Raw genomic sequence first — 22,013 nt, forward strand, 5'->3', positions numbered from 1 at the left:
ACTGAGAGTGAGGGCTATGGTGGCAGCCAGCTGAGAAAAGCTTAACAAGAACAAGCAGGTTGGGGGGCAGAAGAAAGATGGAAGGACAGATGGGAATAGGGACAGGAAAGTAATGAAGAAAAGGGAAGAGGGGAAGAAGGAGCAAGGAAGGGTAGCAGGGAGGGAGAAAGGGACACTCCATACTCTGTGCTCAGGTGTCTACATCAGGAGGCTCCCCTATGTGTTTGTACAGAAAGCCTTACCCCAGCTGTCTAGAGGGGGTTGCTTGTTCTCCCAGTAAGTGAGGACGGCTTCAATAAAACACGGTTAGTGAGCCTGACTGAGCAGCCCCTCCGGTATTTGTTACTGGAGAACAGAGCTAAGAGCTGTGCAACTGTATGAAATCACTGGGAGCCAGGCAGATGATCAGATGTTCCTGGAGGGGGTGTCAGGTCTGCTGTAGTAGTGTAGTAGTGTAGGCAGACCAGTGTACACAGCTGTAGTATTGTGTCAGGTCAGGTCACAGATGCCTCTTGGAATGTGAACACATATTCTTGGACATCAAATTCATTGATTCCTTCCTAAACAAAGGTTTAGAGATTGGCTTTTTGTCAGCATTTCTAAAAAAAAAAAGAAAACAACATAAACCTGGTCCTGTTTTGTGGAACTAAATGAACCGGTAGCTGAAAAATAGACTGACTAAGCGTCAGAAGCAAAGGTACTATGGATGTGAGATTGACCTCACCTTAGCAAGCAGAGGCTGTGATTATTCTATTGGGCCTCCTGTCACCTGTAGGAAGCCTTCTCTAATAGGAAAGTTTCAAAGCCAGAGGGTGTAGGCTTTACCGGACACCAGAGGAGCAGTTTTTCAGTGGCCGAACCGGAAGCCGAACTCCAGGAAAAGAGAGCGAGACTTCCTGTGTGCTGTCTTTTATGCCTTCCCCCGTAACGCCCCTAGCCATGCCCAAAAGTGGGCCTGGCTAGTGACGTAGTTCCGCCTACGTACGTATACGTCTTTAGTCCTGCCTAAAGTGGGTGTGGTTAGCAGTGTGGTAAACCGCCCTTTTATTACCTCATCTGTATGCGCCTCTAATAAGTCACATGTTTAATGGCGGCATCAGACTTCCTCCTACAAGAGGGCTAAAGAAGAACATTGGTTCTCTATGGTCTTTGCTCAATAAAAAGTATCAGTGGGACTGACACAGGGTTGCTGAGGGTGTGTGCTGACTTCCCTTGAATGGCCAAAAGGGGTTGTCAGTGAGACTGGGGGAACAACAATCTAGATACTGGACCTTAAGAGATCACCAAAGAAACCTGGACTTTTCTTTATCTACCATATCTCATCCTGAGTTTTATAGTTCCTGTGGGTTTTCTTTTTTTGCTGTTTAATCTTATGCATGTGAATGCTTTGCCTGCATGCATGTCTGTGTACTACACGTCTGCCTGGTGCCTAAGGAGGAAGGAAGAGGACATCAGATCCCCTGGATCTGGAGTTAGAAATGGTTGTGAGTCACCACGTGGGTACTTGGAATTGAACATGGGTCCTTTTGAAGAATAGTCAGGATTCTTAACCACTGAGCCATCTTTCCAGCCTGGAATCCTTATTCTTATTTCACTAATATGAGCTTTAAGAAGATTTTTTCTGTTTTTGTGTCCACATTCTTCTTAGTCAGTGAGAATCACACAGATCTCTGCTTTTCCCCAGAGCAGGTGTGAGTTGACAGAGTCTTGCCCACTGCTCTCTATTAGATTTTGAAAAGGCCTGCACATGTCTGACCTCCAGCCCCACTACTTAACACGTGCCCAGTACCTTCCATCACGTTTCAAAATACTACTATTGTTTAGGGTACTGTACCCAGCATGGTTTGGTCTCCAGTCAACTGTGTCTTCCACCATTTCTCTCCTCCATTAGAGTCTAGTCACACAGGCTTTAGTTTTGTTTGGCTGCCCAAAGCTCTTGCCTAGCTCAGGATTTTACCACTTACAATGCTGCTGCATTTGATGTCTGCTCCAGTATCATCTTCTCTAACACCTTCTTACCTAAAGCGATCTAAAGTAACTCATCCCTGTAGGACCTTTCTGGCAATAATCCTCACTCACATACACTTTTTATAATCTTCCTATGTGTTTGGTTACATACAATATATTTGCTGTCCTACATCTCACTGAAACATCACTCCTCAGAGCAGTCACACCACTTGTGATACTGTGTTCTCTACTAAAGAAAAAGTTTGCCAGAGTATTCTTAAGATGTGCATTGTGGTTCTCAGCACCAGATGGTTTCAGAACCACCCATGAGGGTACAGTCAACTTTTTTTATCATTTGTCCAAGAAAAAGAGCACTGCAGTCACTGTGATTGCTCCCAACCGCAGACAGGGAATGAGAGCTGCTGTTTTCCATGCATCTACTCACTGAACTCAAGGACTAAAGTTCACACTGTAGGTGGTGTTTGTAGTTGCTAAACTAAATAAAGTGAGCTCTGCCTTAGATGGACCCTGTAGGCATGGACTTCATTTTACAGTGACTTTCCCTAAAGCTTTTTTAGTCTGCTCCCTAGGGAGTGCTGCCATGCCTTTGAAATGTTCTCCCCAAGAAAGGAGAGATTGCCAGTATGAAATGGTCAAATGCATGTCAGTTAGTAGATGTACTTCCATTTTTAAACTTTATTTGTGTGTGTGAATGTGTGTATGTGTGTGTGTGAGTATTTGTGTGTTTGCATGCACATGTGTGCATGCACAGATATGTGCAGGTTCCTGATTGGCCAGGAGAGGGTGTCTGATTCCCTGGAGCTGGTGTATTAGGCAGTTGTGAGTTGCCTAATGTGGGTGCTGGAAGCTGAACTCTTCTTCCTCTGGTGGAGCAGAATAGTAAGTGCTCTTTATTGAGGAATCATAGTTCCATTTCCAATTAGATTTACTTTGGAGGGCCACTAAGATAAAGCTACTGCTTTTAACTTTCTGTGTAATAGGTCAGTTTGGCTCATCGGTGGCCTCATACTTCTTGTTCCTGAGGTGGATGTATGGCGTTAACATGGTTCTCTTCATCCTGACCTTCAGCCTCATCATGTTACCAGAGGTAAACTTCGACATCTGACTTGTAAGAGATACTGAAACAAAGTTTTAAGTGCTTTCTCATCCTCCCCCTACCAGAATAATGTGACTAACTAGCTATGGTCATTTCTTAAGTGATAGGATTTACAAGCTTACCCTTCAAAATAGTACCCACAGCCAAAGGTCCTAATTCTTGCTCCAAGGGTATGTGACTCTCATATATCATGCTGTGTTTATGTCTAAGTGTGTACTTTAGGTGGGAAAAATCATGACTTTAATTAGAATCACATTGTTTGTGCCCCAATGTTGAACACTATTGGTCAGTGGGATGCCTACTGAGCTCTGTTTATTTTGTCAAATTTGCTTTCAAATTTATTCTTCACACAATTGAACATTATAGCTTCTCTAAACTGGAGGAGCACAACACCAGTAGCATTTTCCTAAAATAAAGTGTTGCCTGTCTCATGCACACAGTTGATGGGGTCAGTGGTCATGGAGTTCTTTAAGATGAAAATAAGGAAAATAGAGGGCTTGGACTGAGGAAGAAACAAAACCCTGAACTAATGTGGGGAAGACTGAGTGGAGGCCAAACCACCAGGTTGCTTGCTGGCTTCAAGCCCATGAAGCAGCTCAGATGTCTTAGGGTGCTGCATATCCTTCAAAAGCTGGGTGAGAGTTTGTTTAACCCACAAAGAACATGTTCTGGTACCAGTATTTTATAACCAATTTGTTCAATGCAATATTGTCAGTGGTGAAAGTTGGGTCATTGAATGACATATCTACCCAGTGTAAAGTCAGTGAGGTCTCTTACATTTGTCATAAGCTTCCTTGTCAGCTGAATAATATTGCCTTACAGTCAGTCCTAAAGAGATGCAGGCTTCCCACAGAACAAAATACTTTTACCTTCTGTATACTGAGCTCACAAGTTCCTGAGGAGATTGTAGGGACTTTCCACCCCATTTGAAATAGCCCCAGCCACTGAATTAGGTGCTAGGTAACTTAGTAACAATAGCTAAGTTATTTAGTATTTTATGATACTGTATTATATTCTTCTATTACTCAGATTTTTCATTTAGTCAGCTAGTTTTATAATAATTCCCATGACAATTCTGGGGCTTCTAAGTCTGGCTGAGAAGACAGTGGGAATAGATTCTTTCCCAAGTTAAAAATTTCAGGCAGTGTAGCCAACTGTGTGCATCTCACCCATTTCAAATGAAGGCTTACTTTATTTTTACTCATCTATCTAAGGAAACATGAAACTCTGCACTCCATGCCTGCCTACTGCTCCTCTCCTTGGCTTCAGAGGCAGGTAGAGCTGGAGTCTTTTCCCCATGTGCTCTGCTAGCTCTTCACAGAGGAAATGAAAAGCTCTTGGTAATTCCTTTGAACTCTACAAACTTATGTAAAGCACATTGTGCATGCTGATGGAATGAGCTGGAACAGTCCTGCCTTTGGATACCTGTTCATGTTCCTGTGCATGTGTGTTAGTTACTAAAGGGCACCTTGTTTTCTGGTGATGATTTCTAACTCCTGAATAGGAACAAAAGAGGATGCTCTCCCTGTGTGTTAACTGAGCAGAAACACCAAAGACCAGAGCTAAGCATTTCCCAACCGCATGGTCATATTTCACAGCTGCCTTTACCCAACAGCCCCACCTAGCATTGTTCTTTTGTCCCAGATTACCTGTCTCTTTGCAAGCCCAGTACCTCAATTACCTTTTATTTCTATGCTTCTCAACTTTGGAGTGAAGCTGTGCATGGAGAAAGCACTTCCCATCCTGTTCAGTCCGGAAAGTCAAAGTAGCCAGAGAGCTATAGTGGAAGAGTATGCCATTTGTACACAAGGCATCAGCGGGACCTAATCCTTACCCTTTGGCTGGTCAGCCTCTGCGCTCACATTTAAACTGTGCTTACTAACTCCCTAGGGGGCAGGGGGAGAGGGTTCACTTCACATATGAAGCAACTTTTGCTTGGCCAGCTGTGGGGGATGAAGGATGCTTCATGAATCCATCCTATGACCCTACTCTTGCCCTGTACCTAGTTCACAGCTCCCCGTGCTGTTCTCTACTGCATGGCTTAGCTCCTTAGCCCATAGCACTGATGCAGATGGAAATGCACAGGCGCTCCTGTAATCAGTATGTGAGTGTTGGCTCCCAGTAGATGCCCCTCTGATTAATTACAAGGTTGATTTTCCTGAGGCTTTAGTTCCTTCCAATGGACCCTCCTCTGCTAAGAGGAGCTCTCATATGAAACCATGGCTAGTATGCTTTAGATGAATACTGTGGTGCCCCCCAGGACTACCTCTTCTCTTCTAAATGTGGCTCCTGTTATGTTAGTAAGTGGAGGGCTTCACAACAAGCCTCCTGGAGACTGATGTTGGCCTGCTTTGCTCTTCATCCAGTGAATGCAGGGTGTAGGGTCTTTACTTCTTTTGTTCTTAATTCTGGACTTAGTGGATTCCCGGAAAACAAGACCCCACATGGAGACCCACAGAGTCCAAATGAAAACCTTTCAGAAGGGGTTTAAATGAAACCATTTGTGATCACATGTGTAGCTCAGATTTTGTGTTCAATTGTTAACTGCTCTTTTTGCTTCTACTAGTACCTCTGGGGATTACCATATGGCAGCTTACCTAGGAAAACGGTCCCAAGAGCTGAAGAGGCATCTGCAGCCAACTTTGGCGTATTGTACGACTTCAACGTAAGTGTTTCTACACAGAACTGTCCATAGGGGAACAGCTTTTCTATGCTGCTGTTTCCTGAAACATGAAGGCCTCGTACAGGGCTGGAAGAATGTGTTAAGAGAGATCTTCCCACCTCCTGTTTGTAAAAGACTATATATGGAGAAGTGTGTGTGTATGTGTGTGTGTGTGTGTGTGTGTGTGTGTGTAAGGTTTACACACATTATATGATTATATAGGAATATTGAGTATGGACTAAAGGTGAGCTCAGATCCCAAAGATTTAAATCAAATATTATTTTCCCTTTGGAAAAGAACTAAGGAAGAATTTTCAAATGTGCTTTTTGAAAAATCTTATGGGATTCTTTGGGCATTCATTTTTCTACTTCATATCAAACTCTTCACAATCATACACAAAATTCATACCTAATATTAATTAATAGTCACTTCTAAATGAAGTTAAACATTTGCAAGCTGAGAAATAAGTACTACTTCATTGTAGTTTTGAAATAAATACTATTTATTTCTATCATAGTACTAAAGTTAATCTTATTCAATACCAGTTGTCAATTTAACTGGCTTGGGGAGAGAGAACCTCAACTAAGAAATTATCTCTATCAGATTAACCTGGAACATTTTCTTGATTTATGATTGATGTGGGAGGGCTCTGTGGGTAGTGTTATCCCTGGTGGGCTTGGGATGTTTAAGAAAAACAGATCTGGCACCAGTGAGACCTCTAGTGATCTAAAGGGAAGACACCAACTGTCAAGCTAAGCAATAATGGAGAGACCACCTCAAATGCCCATTCCTGATAATGAACTTGATGTCTATAACCATCCTGGGCCCTTCATACAGTGACTGATGGAAGCAGAGGTAAACACCCACATTTAAACACTGAACTGAACCCAGTGAGAGAGAAGCGATGAGCAAATTGGCAAAGAATGGGCTGGCAAAACCAGCAGAGGCAGCTAATCTGAACAGGGGAGAGTGCTTGGACCCCAGACCAACAGCTGGGAGGCCAGCATGGGACTGATCCAGACCCCTGAATGTGAGAGTCAGTGAGGCCTGGGCAACCTATGAGGTCAAAGGCAGTGGATCAGTGTTTATCCCTGGCATACAAATGGACTTTGTGTGTCCATAACACAAAGAGGGATGCTCACTCAGCCTGGACTCTTAGGTGAGTGCCTGGCCCCTGCCCTGAGTGAAATGACAGACTCTAGATATCTCCTATGTGTAAGGAAGTGGCAATAGGGTGGGAGGCTGGGGGGGGATGGTGGGGGGGTGCTGGGGGAGGGGAGGGAGAGGGAGCTGGGATTGACATGTGAAGCAAGCTATTTAAAATTAAAATAATAAAAAAGAAAGGCAGCAAATCAGGAATGCCCACAGGCAGCATTCCTTCATATATTTCTACATTTTAAAGTTCCTGCCTCCAGGTTCCTGCCTTGAATTCTGCCCTGGCATTCCATGATGATGAACTACAACTTGTCAGCTGAAATAAATCCTTTTCTTCCTAAGCTGGTTTTGGTTACTGCTTTATTAGAACAATACATAGCAAGTTAGAACATTTAATTACTATAGCACTGTCTATATAGTTTGACTGTAGTCTAGCCCTCATCTCCCAGTGTCACACAACTATTGCATCTATTTCTTTTTTTATGGTTTTGCCTTTTCTAAAAGGAATTCCTTTTTTTTTGAAGGAGTAAATGCAATCATATCATTGCGTGTTTGTCTGATATCTTTCATTCATTATATTTTAGATTTACTCATGCTACATGTGCATTATGATCCATTGCAGAGAACACTTCATTGCATGGATTTAATTTCCTCTGTTTATCTATTCACTGATGAATGATGTGTTTCCCAAATGTTTTGTTTATTTTGAATATTTCTACTGTGAGTATTTGCATGAATGCTGTTTGTGGACACACACTTGCATTTCTGTTAAGTAGGTAGGTCTGAGTGGAGTTACTGAGTATATTTGTGCCTATTGGGGAGTTATTGGAGTCCAGAGTAGTCACACAGGAAGTGTTTCCACAGTAGGTCTTAAGGATAATACTACTCCACGTCTTTAACAGTTGACCTTCTTAATTCTTTGTGATTCTAGTATTCTCCATTGAAATTGTAATTTCTTTGTAACTTTAATTCATATTTTCTTATCGCATATTGACAGCAGAGTTGCATATATTATGGGGTACAAAGTCATGTTACAATGTTTTACTGTAAGATAAAATGATTAAATCAAGCTAATTAACCTATCATGGATGTCTAATAATCAATGATTTTTGTCATGAGAACATATGAAATTTAGTGTCTTAATAATATTTAAGTGCACAGTACTTCAGTATTCAGTTATTTGCCATGTATATTGTGTTTTGGAATAGATATAAAAATCTCATATATATTCTTCCTGCCCAAATGAGGTTTTGTATCCTTTAATTATCATTCCTCAGATCCTCCCTTTTTAGCTCTGGAAGCTCCGTTTTACTTCTTGTTTCTTTGTGTTTGGTTGATTCGATTGCACATAAGTGAGAACATGTGGTATTTGTCTTTCTGTTTGGCTTAGAAAGCAAACAGCAGTTAGGAAACAGAATGGCTGTGCAAGGCTTATTGTATCAGACAAGGCTAGATTTGTGATTAGGGCAAGGTAATGAGAGGTCTTTTGTATTATAGTAACCAAATAAATAAATTCAGTCAGACTCTAATGAGGATTCACTGAAGGATCCATGGGAAATAAAATTAGAAAATTACTCATTGAATATGATTATTCCTACAGAAACATTAATATTGTTACTTTATGAGATGTTTAACGTTTATGGGTCTTGAGGCTTGAGAACTGTTGTCTGCATTGTTTTCTTCAAAGATTTTATTCTGACTTTGGCAGGGAAAGAGTTTGACTAATGTCAGGAGTATTCTGGGTTTTTTTTCCATTTGTGTCAGGAGAAAGAATTCATTCACCCTAGTATAAACAGAAATGAGTGGGATGGTAATAGTTGCATAGATAACTATGTAGATAATTATAACTATAGATTAATAAATAACAGAGTATATCTAAAGTAGTAACTTAACAACCAGAAGATAATTTTATTTATAACTAATCCTGATTCTAGGAAAGGTGAGCTTTACCATCCCCGCTTTCTAGTTGGGAAACCTTAGTTCTCCTGGGCTTTGCAATTTTCCCTCAGTTGTTCTTGTAGTAAATGATAGGGCTGGGATTCTTAGCACAACTCAGAAGCCTAGAAGTTGTCTCTATGTGTACTGCCAGAGGCTCCTGAGGTAACTAGAATTGTTAATAGGAATGCAAAAATAAGAGAATTTTATACACGGAATTACTGTAGAAACCATCTACCCCATGCCCAACATTAGACATGGGGAAAAGTGAGCTCTGGGTCTTTGGCTGAGTAAGCCCTAATCTAATTTTCTCCTCATGTCCTATGTGCCAGCAGCAACTTTTCTGTTCTACTTCTCAGTAGAATTCTCATGGCTTTTCTTGAAAATTAACTGGCTTTGTTCAATGCTGTGCCTACCCCAGAGGGAAGGAATGGAAGTGATTTGATCCCATTTCCTACTTAGACAGCAAACTTGTAATTTCCAAATCAGGTCCTCAAATGGAAAGGCAGACTTCTTATTTTTTGCCTGAGTTTTGACTTGATCATCTGGACAGTGACTTCACAGAGGGCTTTTCTCTATTTCATGAGGTGAGTCCAGAATCCCATCATGCCTCCTCAGAGGGAAACAGAGGAAACCCTTCTGGCTTCCAAAGAAGTACCAGGAAGGAAAAGTGTATTCAGGTCCAGGGCAGAGATGACTGGTAGACAGACAGTTAGGCCATGGGTTAGATAGTTTCTTCCAGGCAAAGGAAGGAAAGCAAACCCTTAAGTCTGCATTTGCAGAACATTAAACGTAGATGCAAGTATGACCTCTTGTGGTAGGAAAATCTATTAAATAGAAAGGGTCAGAAAAACTGGGAAAGAGTAGGAAAGGTCTACTGAACTAATGTTGTGAACCTCATTTGGGAGTCTCGGCACTTCCATTCTGGCTCAATTCTGTCACTTGAAAGCACTTTCTTCGACTCATCAGGCCCTCTAATTAGTAGCAGACAAGTAGCATGTGACACATGTGAAAGTAACCAGTTTCATGATTCCTCAGAATCACAAATTATCATTCACAGAGCAATATAGTTTTGAACCTTTTATTGAGTGCCAAACAATAGGTTTTACTGTTCAGGGGGGAAATCTATTTATTAAATTTGCAAGAAATAGACTATCTAGTATGTATGCTATAAACCAAATAGGCAGAAATGTTATAATTGGAATTAGTAGAATTAAAAAAAGGAATTTAAGTCTGTGTTAATCATCATCCTGTCATTACAAGGACTTATCTGAGATAATTTATATAGTGAAAAGGTTTACTTTGTTCATGATTCTGGAGAGTCTGTTCCAAGGTCAGACAGACCTATGACTCTGGATATCTGGTGCAGGTGCTGAGTGACAGTAGTAGGGAGTGGGTTGTGGAGGATACTGCTCATCTTCAGCCTCAAAGCAGAAGAGCAAGAAGAGACCATATCCTTGAAGAGTTTGCTTCCTGACTATTCACAATGAGGAGCTCTCCTTAGAGACTATCTCCCAATGGTACTTGCCTGAGGACCTTTATTACATGGGCTTTGTGGGCAGGTAGTCAAGATGCAGACTACAGCAATTGGGAAGACAGAGGATGCTGCTGTTTGCAGGATACTTGGAGACATAGGGATGATGTGGCAAAGAGGGAGAAACCATGGTTTCAGTAAGGAGAAAGAACATGGAACGAGGCTGGAATTTGCAAGGTTTTTAAGCTGACAATAGACATTGAGATCACGGCATTGAAAAAACATGCTTAGAATAAAAGGGAATGCAGTCAGCTTTTTATCTTGAGGATGTCTTGTTCAGTGTGGATGGCTAAACAGTATGGAGGAGTTGATTTTGCCTTCTGTTTTCTACCCGTCATAAGGATGTGGGAGTTAGACGCCTTTAAAGGGCCAGGAGAGAAGAGGTAACCCAATCATAAGCATCAAATTTTACATTTGACATTGCATGTTATCTTCATAACAAGTCTTCAAGATAGAAGCTATTAATATATTTACAGTTGCCAAAGGCAACACAAATTATTAATGGATGCACTGAAACTAGCTGAAGTCTGGTTGACTTCCTTGTCAGGTTGTTTGTTTTATTTTAGCATCTCATCTCAAGCTGGTTCTTTCATATCCCCTCCTTGAAGCATGTCCTCAGAGGACCTTGGTTTGCAGTAGTAGGAATGTTGATAGATAGGGGTTTTGTTTCTTGCTTAACCAGTGTCAACAGCTCTTTTAAATAATCTTCCAAAGTAACCTGTTTACTCTGGAATACAGCTCATTTCAGTTTCTTTTTCTCTTATCGCATTGATCGCACTCAGATTTTTGTGATTTCTACAAAGAATAATATATCCTCTATTTTAAAGGTATTTCAGTAGTCCAAGTGCATCTTTAATTTTCAGGGAGTCAATTTAAAGAGGAAAATCCTTTAGATTCTCAAGAAATAAGCAACAAAACTGTGTTGCACTGGAAGGTGTTTTGGGGCAAATTCTTTTTTTTTCTTCCACTGGAACATGGTGAACTTTTTAAAAATTATTATTATTTTAATTTCAAATAGCTTGTTTTACATGTCAATCCCAGTTCCCTCTCCCTTCCCTCCTCCAGCACCTCCCCATCTCCCCCCCCCCAGCCTCCCACCCTATTGTCATTTCCTTCCACATAGGGGATATCCAGAGTCTGTCATTTCACTCAGGGCAGGGGCCAGGCACTCCCCTAAGAGTCCAGGCTGAGTGAGCATCCCTCTTTGTGTTATGGACACACAAAGTCCATTTGTATGCCAGGGATAAACACTGATCCACTGCCCAGGGCCCCATAGGTTGCCCAGACCTCCTCACTGACTCTCACATTCAGGGGGTCTGGATCAGTCCCATGCTGGCCTCCCAGCTGTTGGTCTGGGGTCCAAACACTCTCCCCTGTTCAGATCAGCTGTCTCTGCTGGTTTTGCCAGCCCATTCTTTGCCAATTTGCTCATCGCTCCTCTCTCTCTGTCACTAGGTTCCTTGGGTTCAGCTCAGTGTTTAACTGTGGGTGTTTGCCTCTGCTTCCATCAGTCACTGGATGAAGGCTCCAGGATGGTTATAGACATCAAGTTCATTATCAGGAATGGGCATTTGAGGTGGTCTCTCCACTATTGCTTAGCTTGACAGTTAGTGTCATCCCTTTAGATCACTAGAGGTCATACTGGTGCCTGATCTGTCTTCTAACCTATGATTCCCTCTTCCCCCTATTCTACCCTTCCTGTTTCCCCATGACCTACTCTCTCTTCCTCTTCTCCCCCTGTCTTCTTCCCAGCTCCTACTCCCCCCACCCCTCGCCGTGTTCCCCATCTGTTCAGAAGATCTTGCCTCATTCCTGTTCTCTGGGGTACCATGCATGTCTCTTAGGTTCTTTCCTGTTTCCCAGATTCTCTGTCAGTGGAATTGCAGACTGGTACTATCCTGATCCATGTCTAAAATCCATATATGAGCGAGTACATACCATGTTTGTCTTTTTGTGACTGGGTTACCTCTCTCAGTATGGTTTCTTCTAGTGCCATCCATTTACCTGCGAATTTCAAGATTCCATTGTTTTTTTTTTCTGCTGAGCAGTACTCCACTGTGTAAATGTACCACATTTTCTCTATCCACTCTTTATTTGAGGGGCATCTAGGTTGCTTCCAGGTTCTGGCTATTACAAATAATGCTGCTATGAATATAGTGGAACAGATGTCCTTGTTGTATGAATTTGCCTATTTTGGATATATGCCTAAGAGTGGAATTTCTGGGTCTTGTGGTAGATTGTAGAAGAGAAAGGGAAAGGAAGCAGGGGCTAGATAAGTAGAGCAACCATAAATCGGGGCAAGTCTGACACTTGCAAAGGAAATGGCAAAGCAAAGATTATTTGGGGAGTCTGAAGCTAGAGGGGAATCTGTGTTGGTGCACCTGTACTTTTGCCCCATATGTTCAGAGTCTGGCTGGGCAGTGTGCATTTTATGTGGCCTCATTGGGAAGCGTCATGATGGATCCAAAGTGTGAAAACTGGAGACTGTCTCTGGAAGGAGCTCTGAACAGCAATTTACTCCAAAGAGGTCTATTGGCCTGGAATTGACTTCCCTCCTTTGAACTTCAACAGGTTTAAAATGCAGGCAGTATGACTGCTTTGTCACAGTCATTGTTGAGCCTAGTTCCAGGGCTGGGTCAGCAGGAACCCTCCTCCTACATTAGTCTCCCTTGCTGACATGACCCAAAACAGCAGGCCAAGCTTCTTGGGGAGAAAAACAAGCTTATTTATTTGCATTTTCACACAGAGATCTGGGGCTTCCCTTAGATATCCTAAAAGGGTGAGGAGCATCTCATCTGTGTGTCTAGTGACAGTCTTGTAGCCTTCACAGAGCAGGGTAGAATGTTGTCCAGGCACACGGCCAGAAATTGGCGGTATCTAACGGCTGTCCACACTTGGCTGCCGTGTTTACTTCACTTCCTCAATATCCAGCACAATTTCCTCAGTAGGCTCTCTGAGGTCATTAAAGGAAGAAACAACTTACACTCTATTTTGCATCCTAGGTTTTGTTCTTGGTTCATTAGTTTTTCATCCTGTTATTCTAAGACTTCATTAAAACCAGTATAACGAATGAGAGATTCTTTGGTTGGCTTTTAGATTTCTTGTTTGCCTGGATTGTGAACTTGGGATCTCATATCCTATCAAATCTTCCTTTGCTTTAGCAACAGATTTCAGATTCCATCACTACAGTCTAGCCACACCTGGCCAGACAAAGAGGAGGTTTCCTGCTGAAAGTATTTGTGATGCCTTTAGAGGCTGGTGCTTGCTGTACTTACCTATGAAAACAACATTCTTTCTTTAGGTGTTATAACAGAAAGGAGTCTTTTGAGTCATTCAGCAAACATTTGATAGGCATGTGCCTGGTGACCCGCATTAAGTAAAGGTGAGCAAAGCCTAGCCAACCGATTGTCTCCAGGAATACAAAAAGTAGTAGAATAGTCAAGTAACACCAAAAAGAAAAAAAAAAAGAAAAAAGAAAAAAAGAAAAGAAAAAGAAAGAAAGAAAGAAAAGAAAAACGATAAGAAAGGTAATAGCAACTACTATGAAAGACACATACAGTATTAGGACAACTGCCCTGGGGAATGGATGTGGCTAAGGGAAACGGATGGGAAGAAAGGCTATTTTTCAGAAAATAACCCTTTGAACTCTGAAGAGTCACATGATGTTTTGACTTGAGAAAGACGAAGCATTTTAATACGTACAACAGCAAGTGCAAAGGTCCTGTGGTGGGCATGGGTTGCCTCCTTATGGCCTGAGCAAGTGAAACTGGAGCTCAGAATCAGGGGAAACAGGAGCCCAGGGCACTGGTGAGGTAAGAAAGTGTTGAACCATGTGAGATCATCTCAAATCTATACTATATTTTTTGGAGTAATTAAAATATTTTAAGCAAGTTATTAGTAAGTAGTGACATCAAGCTTAGATTTCGAGAGGTCAAGAGACTGACTGGGTTGAAAGTGGACAAGGTGATGAGAAAGAGAGTGGGGAGGGGTCTATCAGTGTGTTCCGATGAGTGACTAGGGTTATGTGAAAAGCTAATTCATCTGGCAGGGTTCATCTGTATTTAAAAACCAGTAAGTTAGATTATAACCCCACAACACAAGCGCAGAAGTCAACTGACCAAAAAGAAACTCCTAATGTAATCTTTTTGGCCTCCAATTTTCAGGACAAAGAAAAAAACACCTGTGTGTGTGTGTGTGTGTGTGTGTGTGTGTGTGTCTTGAGATAAGACCCAGAGCCTGTATATCTTGTACATGCATAGGTAATTACTCTGTCATTGAAATACTTCCCCAGCTGGTGGAAAGAAACAACATTGAGTAGAGTACCTTTGCAACATGTCTCATTTGTTTTTAAATATGAGTTTTAGATGGTACAAACAAATTAGCTTTTTTGTGTAACTTTAGTGTCTCTCATACTTTTTGGTGTTTTAGTTCATGAAATTTGAGTATAAGATTATACTTGTCATGTTACTGTGTTGAATGATACCTTGTGATTTATTACAATGAATAAGCAGAGAGCGGGTGTCTAGAGAGAGATGATTTAGATGGCAATCTACTGATGCTTAATCTGACTGAGAGCTGCTAACGATCACTGAAAGCAATTTCTTTATTCACTCAGTCATTGCCAAACAGACTGAATGGGAGAAACCGGGAGTGCTGCGACAACGAGCATGTTCCTTGCCTATGGGGATGCTGTGGTCTAATTTGTTGTGCAAGCCAAGAGTTGTTTTGCAATGCTACATTCTCAGATGATCAGATGCATCTTTTGGGCATATTAAAGTATACAGTGCTGTCTCAGTATGGGTGCAATGTTCAGGTTTACTGGAATTTTATTATCTAGAATTTTGAGAGAAGTTTATCAAACTGTAACTATTTCCTACCTGAGTTCTGAATAATTTGTTTGGAAAGGAGAAGCAGATGAACTTACAAATCCCATATCCATTGCTTTTAGAGACCTAATTGGAGGACAATTTAAGACTCATAGCCAAATTGTCTTACTAATATGAGCCAAGAATTAGGCCATTTTATCCTGAGCTTTGCTTATTTGCTGCAGGCGGGAGTTACCTTTGGACTGAGACAGTTCAGTAAATTTCATTTTAGCAAGCAGAGATGCCATTGCATCTCTGCAAGTTGGAGTGAGAGGAATAGAGGAGGGGCATTAACTGGTGGACTACCAGCTATCTGACGATTCTGAGAGAATGTTTCTCTTTAACACATGGCTCTTGAGAAGTCAGCAGAAGCTACAGCCCAGGAAGACAATTTCATTATGCTAAGAGACTAACTGTATCCAATAGGAAGCAAATGGCTAGAGGGCCATGAAGCAAGATGCAAACACATTCAATGATGAACCTTGTGATCTTGACAGTGTGTGTGTATGTGTGTGTATACATGTGTATGTGTGATTTTTTGTGACTTTAGAAAAAGGTATTCCTTTTTGTTTACGTGTATATGTTTGTTTGCTTCTCTGCGTATGAACCTTGTGTATACCATAGAAACCAGAAAAGGCATCGGGTTCCCTGGAACTGGAGTTGCAGGTAGTTATGAGCTGCCAGATGTGGGTGTGGGCAATCAAAATGAGATTTTTTGAAGAGCAGCAACTCTTGAATCATCTCTTCAACCCGAGACTCAGTTTTTGTGTGGGTGTTGGGGATGGTAAGGCAAGCTCTCATGCTTTCATGGCAGACGCTTGATGACTGAACCATTTCCCAGTACCCATAAGAAGATGACTTTTTGAAGTCAACCAAGGAGCCCTCAAAAGGCAACAGGGCAGAGAAGGGAATCTCCGTGCAATACAAAAATGAGGCAGAAGCTATAGGATTTAGCCAGTGATTGGATATAGACTATTGATGGCAGATGTTATTCTGTGTATGTTTCTCTTATTGGTTGATGAATAAAACACTGATTAGCCAGGAAGGAAGATAGGTGAGGCTAGGAGAGGAGGAGAAGTCTGGGAGAAGTAGGTGAGAGAATCCACTAGAATAGTCGTAATGTAGCAGGCAAGGAGTTGCAGATCTAGTATTCTCCGGTAAGCCAAAACCACATGGACATATATAGATTAGTAGTTATGGGTTAATAATTATGACAGAGCTAGTCGATAAGAAGCCCTAGTCATCTCCCAACACTTTCACAATTAATATAGTATCTGTGTGTTCATTTGGGGCTGAGGCAGCTGCGGAACTGGACAAGAAAACTCATGTTACAGACTATGGAGGAAAATAGAACAGCAATGTAAACAACCAGGTTTCTAGCAGGAGTGACTTGATGCCACCCTCTGAGAAAAGAGAAAAAAATCTGTTTGGGAAACTGTTTGGAATGTGCTAATTAAGACTTGTGAGTCACCATGGTGGAATGAAATATGGCATGGACACTGGGCTATGGGCTTAGTTTCATTCCCAAATGTTAGCTGTGGGCACAAAAAGCTGGGCATGGTGGTGCAAGCCTTCAGCCTAAGCACTTGAGAGGCAGAGGCAGGGGCAGGGGCCTGCAGGGACAGGAGTAGGGGCAGGGGCCTACAGGGGCAGGTGAATGCAAGTACTTCTTACAAGAGACAGAAAGTAATAATATAGTGCAGTTAATGAAAGAAACCCCATCATGGGATTCACATACATTCCTGTTGGAATCTTAGTGCACACTGCCTTTGAGATGCCAGAAAGGCACCCTGACCTGTTGATAGCCACATGTAAAATATTTGTGTTAAGTCTTAGTGCAATGTCTGGAACTTGGCAGATGTGGTGGTTTCAACAGGAAAGGTCCCCATAGACTTGTGTGTTTGAATGCTTTGTCACAGGGAGTGGCACTATTAGGAGGTGTGGCCTTGTTAAAGTGTATCACTAGGAGGTGGACTTTGAGGTCTCTCAAATGGTCAAGACAGGTTTAGTGTGACATTCACTTCCTGCTGATCCTAATACAGAACTCTCAACTCCTCCAGCATCATGTCTACTTGCATGCCATCATACTTCCACTTCCCATCATTACAATAATGGACTAAACCTCTGAAACTATAAGCCAGCCCCAATTGAATGTTTTCCTCTATAATAGCTGGCATGGTCATAGTGATTCTTCACAGCAATAGAAATCCTAACTGAGACAGTAGATATTTTACAAACACCTATTTTGAGTATCTAACTCATGAAAATAATCTGAAACGCTCTGAAGATAAAGCACAGGAAGATGTATCAGCATCTCTGGCCTGTAGAAGGAGGCAGAGGGAGGCAGAGGGACGAGGACATCTATTCACAAAACCAATGGTTTTTGTCACAGCTTTGAGGGATGAAGTCTTTGACATTAACCTGTTGAAGAGAAAGTCTGTGGTGGCTCAGTTCTGCTTCATCTCTCTAAGACATACATTATACAACAAGAACCATGTGGCAAGTCTTTCTGCAGTCATATGGTAATATTATTTTGAGTTTTTTAGGGCAATCTCTGTACTGATTTCCATAGGGACTTCAAGGGCTTATAGTTCCCTCACAGTAACTAAGGGGTCCTTTCCCCACATCCTTGCCAGTATTCATTGTTACTGTTAGCCACAGATGAGTGAATGAGGAAAATGTACTCTATAACAATGGGATTTTATTCAGCTGTAAAGAAAGATGACATCACCATGATCAGAGCAAAATGAGAGGAACTGGAAATTATTCTGTAAGCAAAGTTTTGAGACTCAGAAAGGTAAATATGTGTATGTGTGGGTGTTCATGTGGGTGTATGTGTGTGTACCTGGGGGGTGTAGACCATAAAACCAGAATGGGGGCCAGGGTAGGGGAAAATGAGGTCTTTAGATAGGGTTGGGGAGGAGAGGAGAGGAGGATAATAGGATACATATATCATAAGACTAGAAAAGGAGCTAGTGGGTGAGAAAGAGGACCAGCTGGAAGGGGACCTGGGGGCAAGGAAGGGCTGGGAAAGATAATGAATGAAAATATCATGTTGAAGACTGTTACTTTGTATGCTAATTAAAATAGTAACAACTGAACAAATAAACAGGACCCATGCAGTATCTGGTCTAGGTTCTTGGATCTGAATTTCTTTAAGAAGTAAGGAAGTATAGATGCGAGCAAAACACTGGACTAGAGACTGTGGATCTGCTTAGGAATATGGAGGTATCTTGGTGGCTCTCAGCATGTTGTCCATAAGGGTCAGGCTGCTCCTGCAACATTAAGCCTCCTGTTGGGTGTATCAGCCTCCATAACCTTTGCTTTCCTTAGTAAGCGGTCCTGTCCTCTCTTTCACTCCAACCTGCAACCTTCTCAATTAATTGGAAGATGTGAATGATCAGAAACAATTCAAAGTGGAAATGTAAGTGAACTCAGTTCCTGCAGGACCACTTTTCCCTCATATAACCTCTGTGACATGCCTCATAAGTGCTACCTTCACTTTAAGCCAATTTTATCTTTGTGGGGAATTCGCCCACAAAATAGTTGCCTGACAGCTAGTACAAATAAACAAGAGTTGCTAAAAATGATGAAATTAATTTACCATGCTGGGGATAGAGTTTTGTCTTTCAAAGGGAGTATTTATTTAGAATTATATGAAATACCTGAGAGAAAGAGTATTGATACAATTATAGGGAACAAACACTCCTGATATTGGTATTTTGAATGCAGCACTCTTGAGGAATCCAGTAATCTGGTTTTCTCCTCTGTGTGTTGTATTTGCCAAATACTGAGTTATCAGTAAATATTACATAAATGCACAAGTTAATTCCTAGTGACAAGATAATCAAAACCTCTAGTCTTCTCGCTTTTTGTGGTGAGGTGTGGGTGGCTATGGACCAGAGCAATTGCAGCCTTTAAACAAGACATATGAGCATAGTGGTGCAGATTTGGAAAGGCATTTTCTGTGTTGATTTGAAACTTGGGTCTGGCTGTAGTTTATCTGTCACAGATCTTGGGGGAGAGGAGAATTCTTCCACGGGGAAATCAGGGTCCACTCACATAGCAACTGAATACATCCGTGACTGGGCAAGAAGTCGTTGCTATTTTGGTCTCTTCCAGATGTCGGCTGTTGTAGTTTTAAGGGTTGGAGAAAGACATGTGGCATGCCCACTGCATAGCAAGGGAGGATATTTCTCTTTTAGGACTCCCAACTCATAATTAACCATAGCTGTACTCCTTAGATAGATTTGGTAAAGCTTTTGAAATTAAAATTGAGTTTGGTGATGACCATTTATATACTTGCTTGCATGTGTGTAGCAATAGGTTAATGGAAAAAAAACTTGTGAATAATCACCCCCCACCCTCCGGACGCATGAAAGAAGGCACTCACCTACTTTGGTGTGATCTACTGTTTGCGAAGTGCAATCTATGAATATCTGTTCAATGGGACAGGCACTAGATGAGGCAGCTGCCCCTAGTAACTATTGCGCTGAACCAGCCAGATGCTCTCTATGGTCTGGGTCCACTTCTTATTCTATTTTCAGGGTCTCTCCTTAACTCTCCTATTTGTGATTATGAATTATAAATGATGTTAGGCTGTAACACTTATGGACATAGAGATGAAAAATCTCTGAAACCTTTTCAAAAAAAGATGTCCATAGTCTTTACAGAGAGTACAAGCAAACAACAGAGATCAGCTCTTGTTATATTGGCAGCAAGTCTTGCTTCTTTCTTTCCTTGGGAAGATATGGTACTAACATGATCCATATCTTGGGAGACAAAGAAAGCATAAGAAGTGGGTAGCTCAGTATTCAAATGCATGGGATTTATGCCAAAGCTGGCTCGAGTTCAGATTATCATGTACTAGCTGTGTGAATTTGGCCAGTTACTTAACTTCTAAAGGTTGAGTTTGTTTACCTGAAAACTACATATCAGGGTAGTAGCTACTGAATATTCATATGTGTTAGTTGAGGGGCAATGTTGTGGTAAATGACTCTTTCATTATCTAACCAAGTTGTTAGGTAGCCAGAGGAAAAAATAAGGCTAAACCAGATGTGAAAAATGCAGTATCATTTATGGAAAAGTAGGTTTCACTGCCAGACCTTGTGCCAGGGCAGGTCTTCTTTTGCATGGGCAGACAAAGCCAGTGTATCCTCCCAGAAGGGAAGCATGCTATTCCCTTTTATATCTTGGGCTCTACTCTGAGACTTGTTTCTTCTCCTTGAGATGCAGTGAAGAACTCAAGAATGGCTGGGAATGTTATACTTAGAGAACTTCTACCTATGGAAGAAACATTAGGGTGAGGAAAGATGTGTGACCCAGAAGTGGTGCCATCTCAGGACTCACTAGACAGTTCTGTGAGATGAAATAAGGTGTTCCACTGCTACTAAATTATCAACAAAATATATTAGCTGATACTGCAGCCTGAGCATTTAGTAATGTTCACCATACTCATTGGATGGATGCTCCGATATTGGAAATAGTTATTTGCTTTACTGAGTTCACCTACACCGAAACTAATCTCATCAGAAATACCTCCAATAACACATCCAGAAACTATTTAATACAGGATTTCTGGAGACTTAACTACCACAGATGGACTTTATTACTCAAGACAAAGGATGAAGATGCAGACCTATGTGGTACAGAGGGGCTTAGCACATCATTATTTGCCTGTAGTCCTCATATCCAATCCTTACCTACTTAGATCCACAAACTAATTTGGGATTTTTTGTGTGTGTAAAAATTGTATTTTCTGGTGGTTCTTATGTTATTAAAAAACAAAATTTGAAAGAAGTAGTTCTTCAGATCCTGCTAATAAAATATTTGAGCAAGGCATGATCTTTATTTAGGTCAACTTTCTCAATTCCTTCTCTTCATTCTCCTTCTAGGATTTACTCTCCAAGGTACTTTCCCTTGTCCCTGTCTATTTTGCCCTACCTGTTGTAATCTGTCTTTGTGGGGCTTCAGATCCAGCCAACTTGGCCAGTTTGTGCCTGAGAGGGGGAGTGTGGATTCAGAAATGGCAGGTAAAGATGCTAAGAGAAAGACAGAGACACAGGACAGAATTGGGAGGGCTATCTAGTGAACACTGGACACCCTAAGTTTATCCTTCAACATTCTTAAATACCCCAACCAAAAAGGGGAACAAGGCAAAATACTTGTTTATCATGTACAAGGAGCAAACAGAATTTCTTCCTTAATTCTCCAAACATTTGGTAACCACACCTTAGACTCAATTTCTCATTATCTGGTCTTGAGGATCAAGAGTAACCACACCTCAGACCAAGTCTGTTGTTATTTAGACAAGACACAATAACCAAGATCAAACATCCTATAGTAGCCACGTCTTAGATTATTAGGTCATATGAGTTTAACCTTGGAAGAATAATGACAGTTTTGAACTCTCTGACCTTAAGTCAAGATGAAATGGAGCCATCTCTGTGGGCCCCAACACCTACCTCCATTCCCTCCTTCTTCACTGGTAGGTCCTCTACTGGGTTGATATACACGACTTTAAAAACAGCTAATTGGTTTTTGTAAGAATTTCAAAAGTAACTCCCCTGATTTCAAGAAAATCCCTAAATTGTCCAATTGTTTAACAAAATAAAAATGATCATTTAAGTGATTTCCTAAGAGAAGGTAGACAGGAGCCAGGGAGTGGATATACAACATGTTATAGAAACAATGCTTCAAGGTTGAGAGTGAAAGCATGGGAGAGAAAGGTGATGGTAGAGAAAGTGGCATCAGAATACTTCAGTGGTCTGTGTGCAAAGAGGGGGTTATTTAGTTGCC

The 22,013-nt window shown here is 41.4% G+C and overlaps 1 protein-coding gene across 1 annotated transcript in view; it reads left to right on the forward strand.

Moving 5' to 3' along the window:
- Tmc1 (transmembrane channel like 1) overlaps nt 1–22,013 on the forward strand; it is a 235,941-nt gene that overhangs the window by 160,258 nt on the left and 53,670 nt on the right. Inside the window, exons 7-8 of the mRNA XM_040741971.1 lie at nt 2,949–3,055; nt 5,631–5,729. Coding sequence (XP_040597905.1) covers nt 2,949–3,055; nt 5,631–5,729 — 206 coding nt within the window. The remainder of the gene's footprint in view (nt 1–2,948; nt 3,056–5,630; nt 5,730–22,013) is intronic.

Source organism: Mesocricetus auratus, unplaced genomic scaffold (genome assembly GCF_017639785.1).
Source record: "Mesocricetus auratus isolate SY011 unplaced genomic scaffold, BCM_Maur_2.0 Super-Scaffold_4256, whole genome shotgun sequence".
Lineage (NCBI taxonomy): Eukaryota > Metazoa > Chordata > Mammalia > Rodentia > Cricetidae > Mesocricetus > Mesocricetus auratus.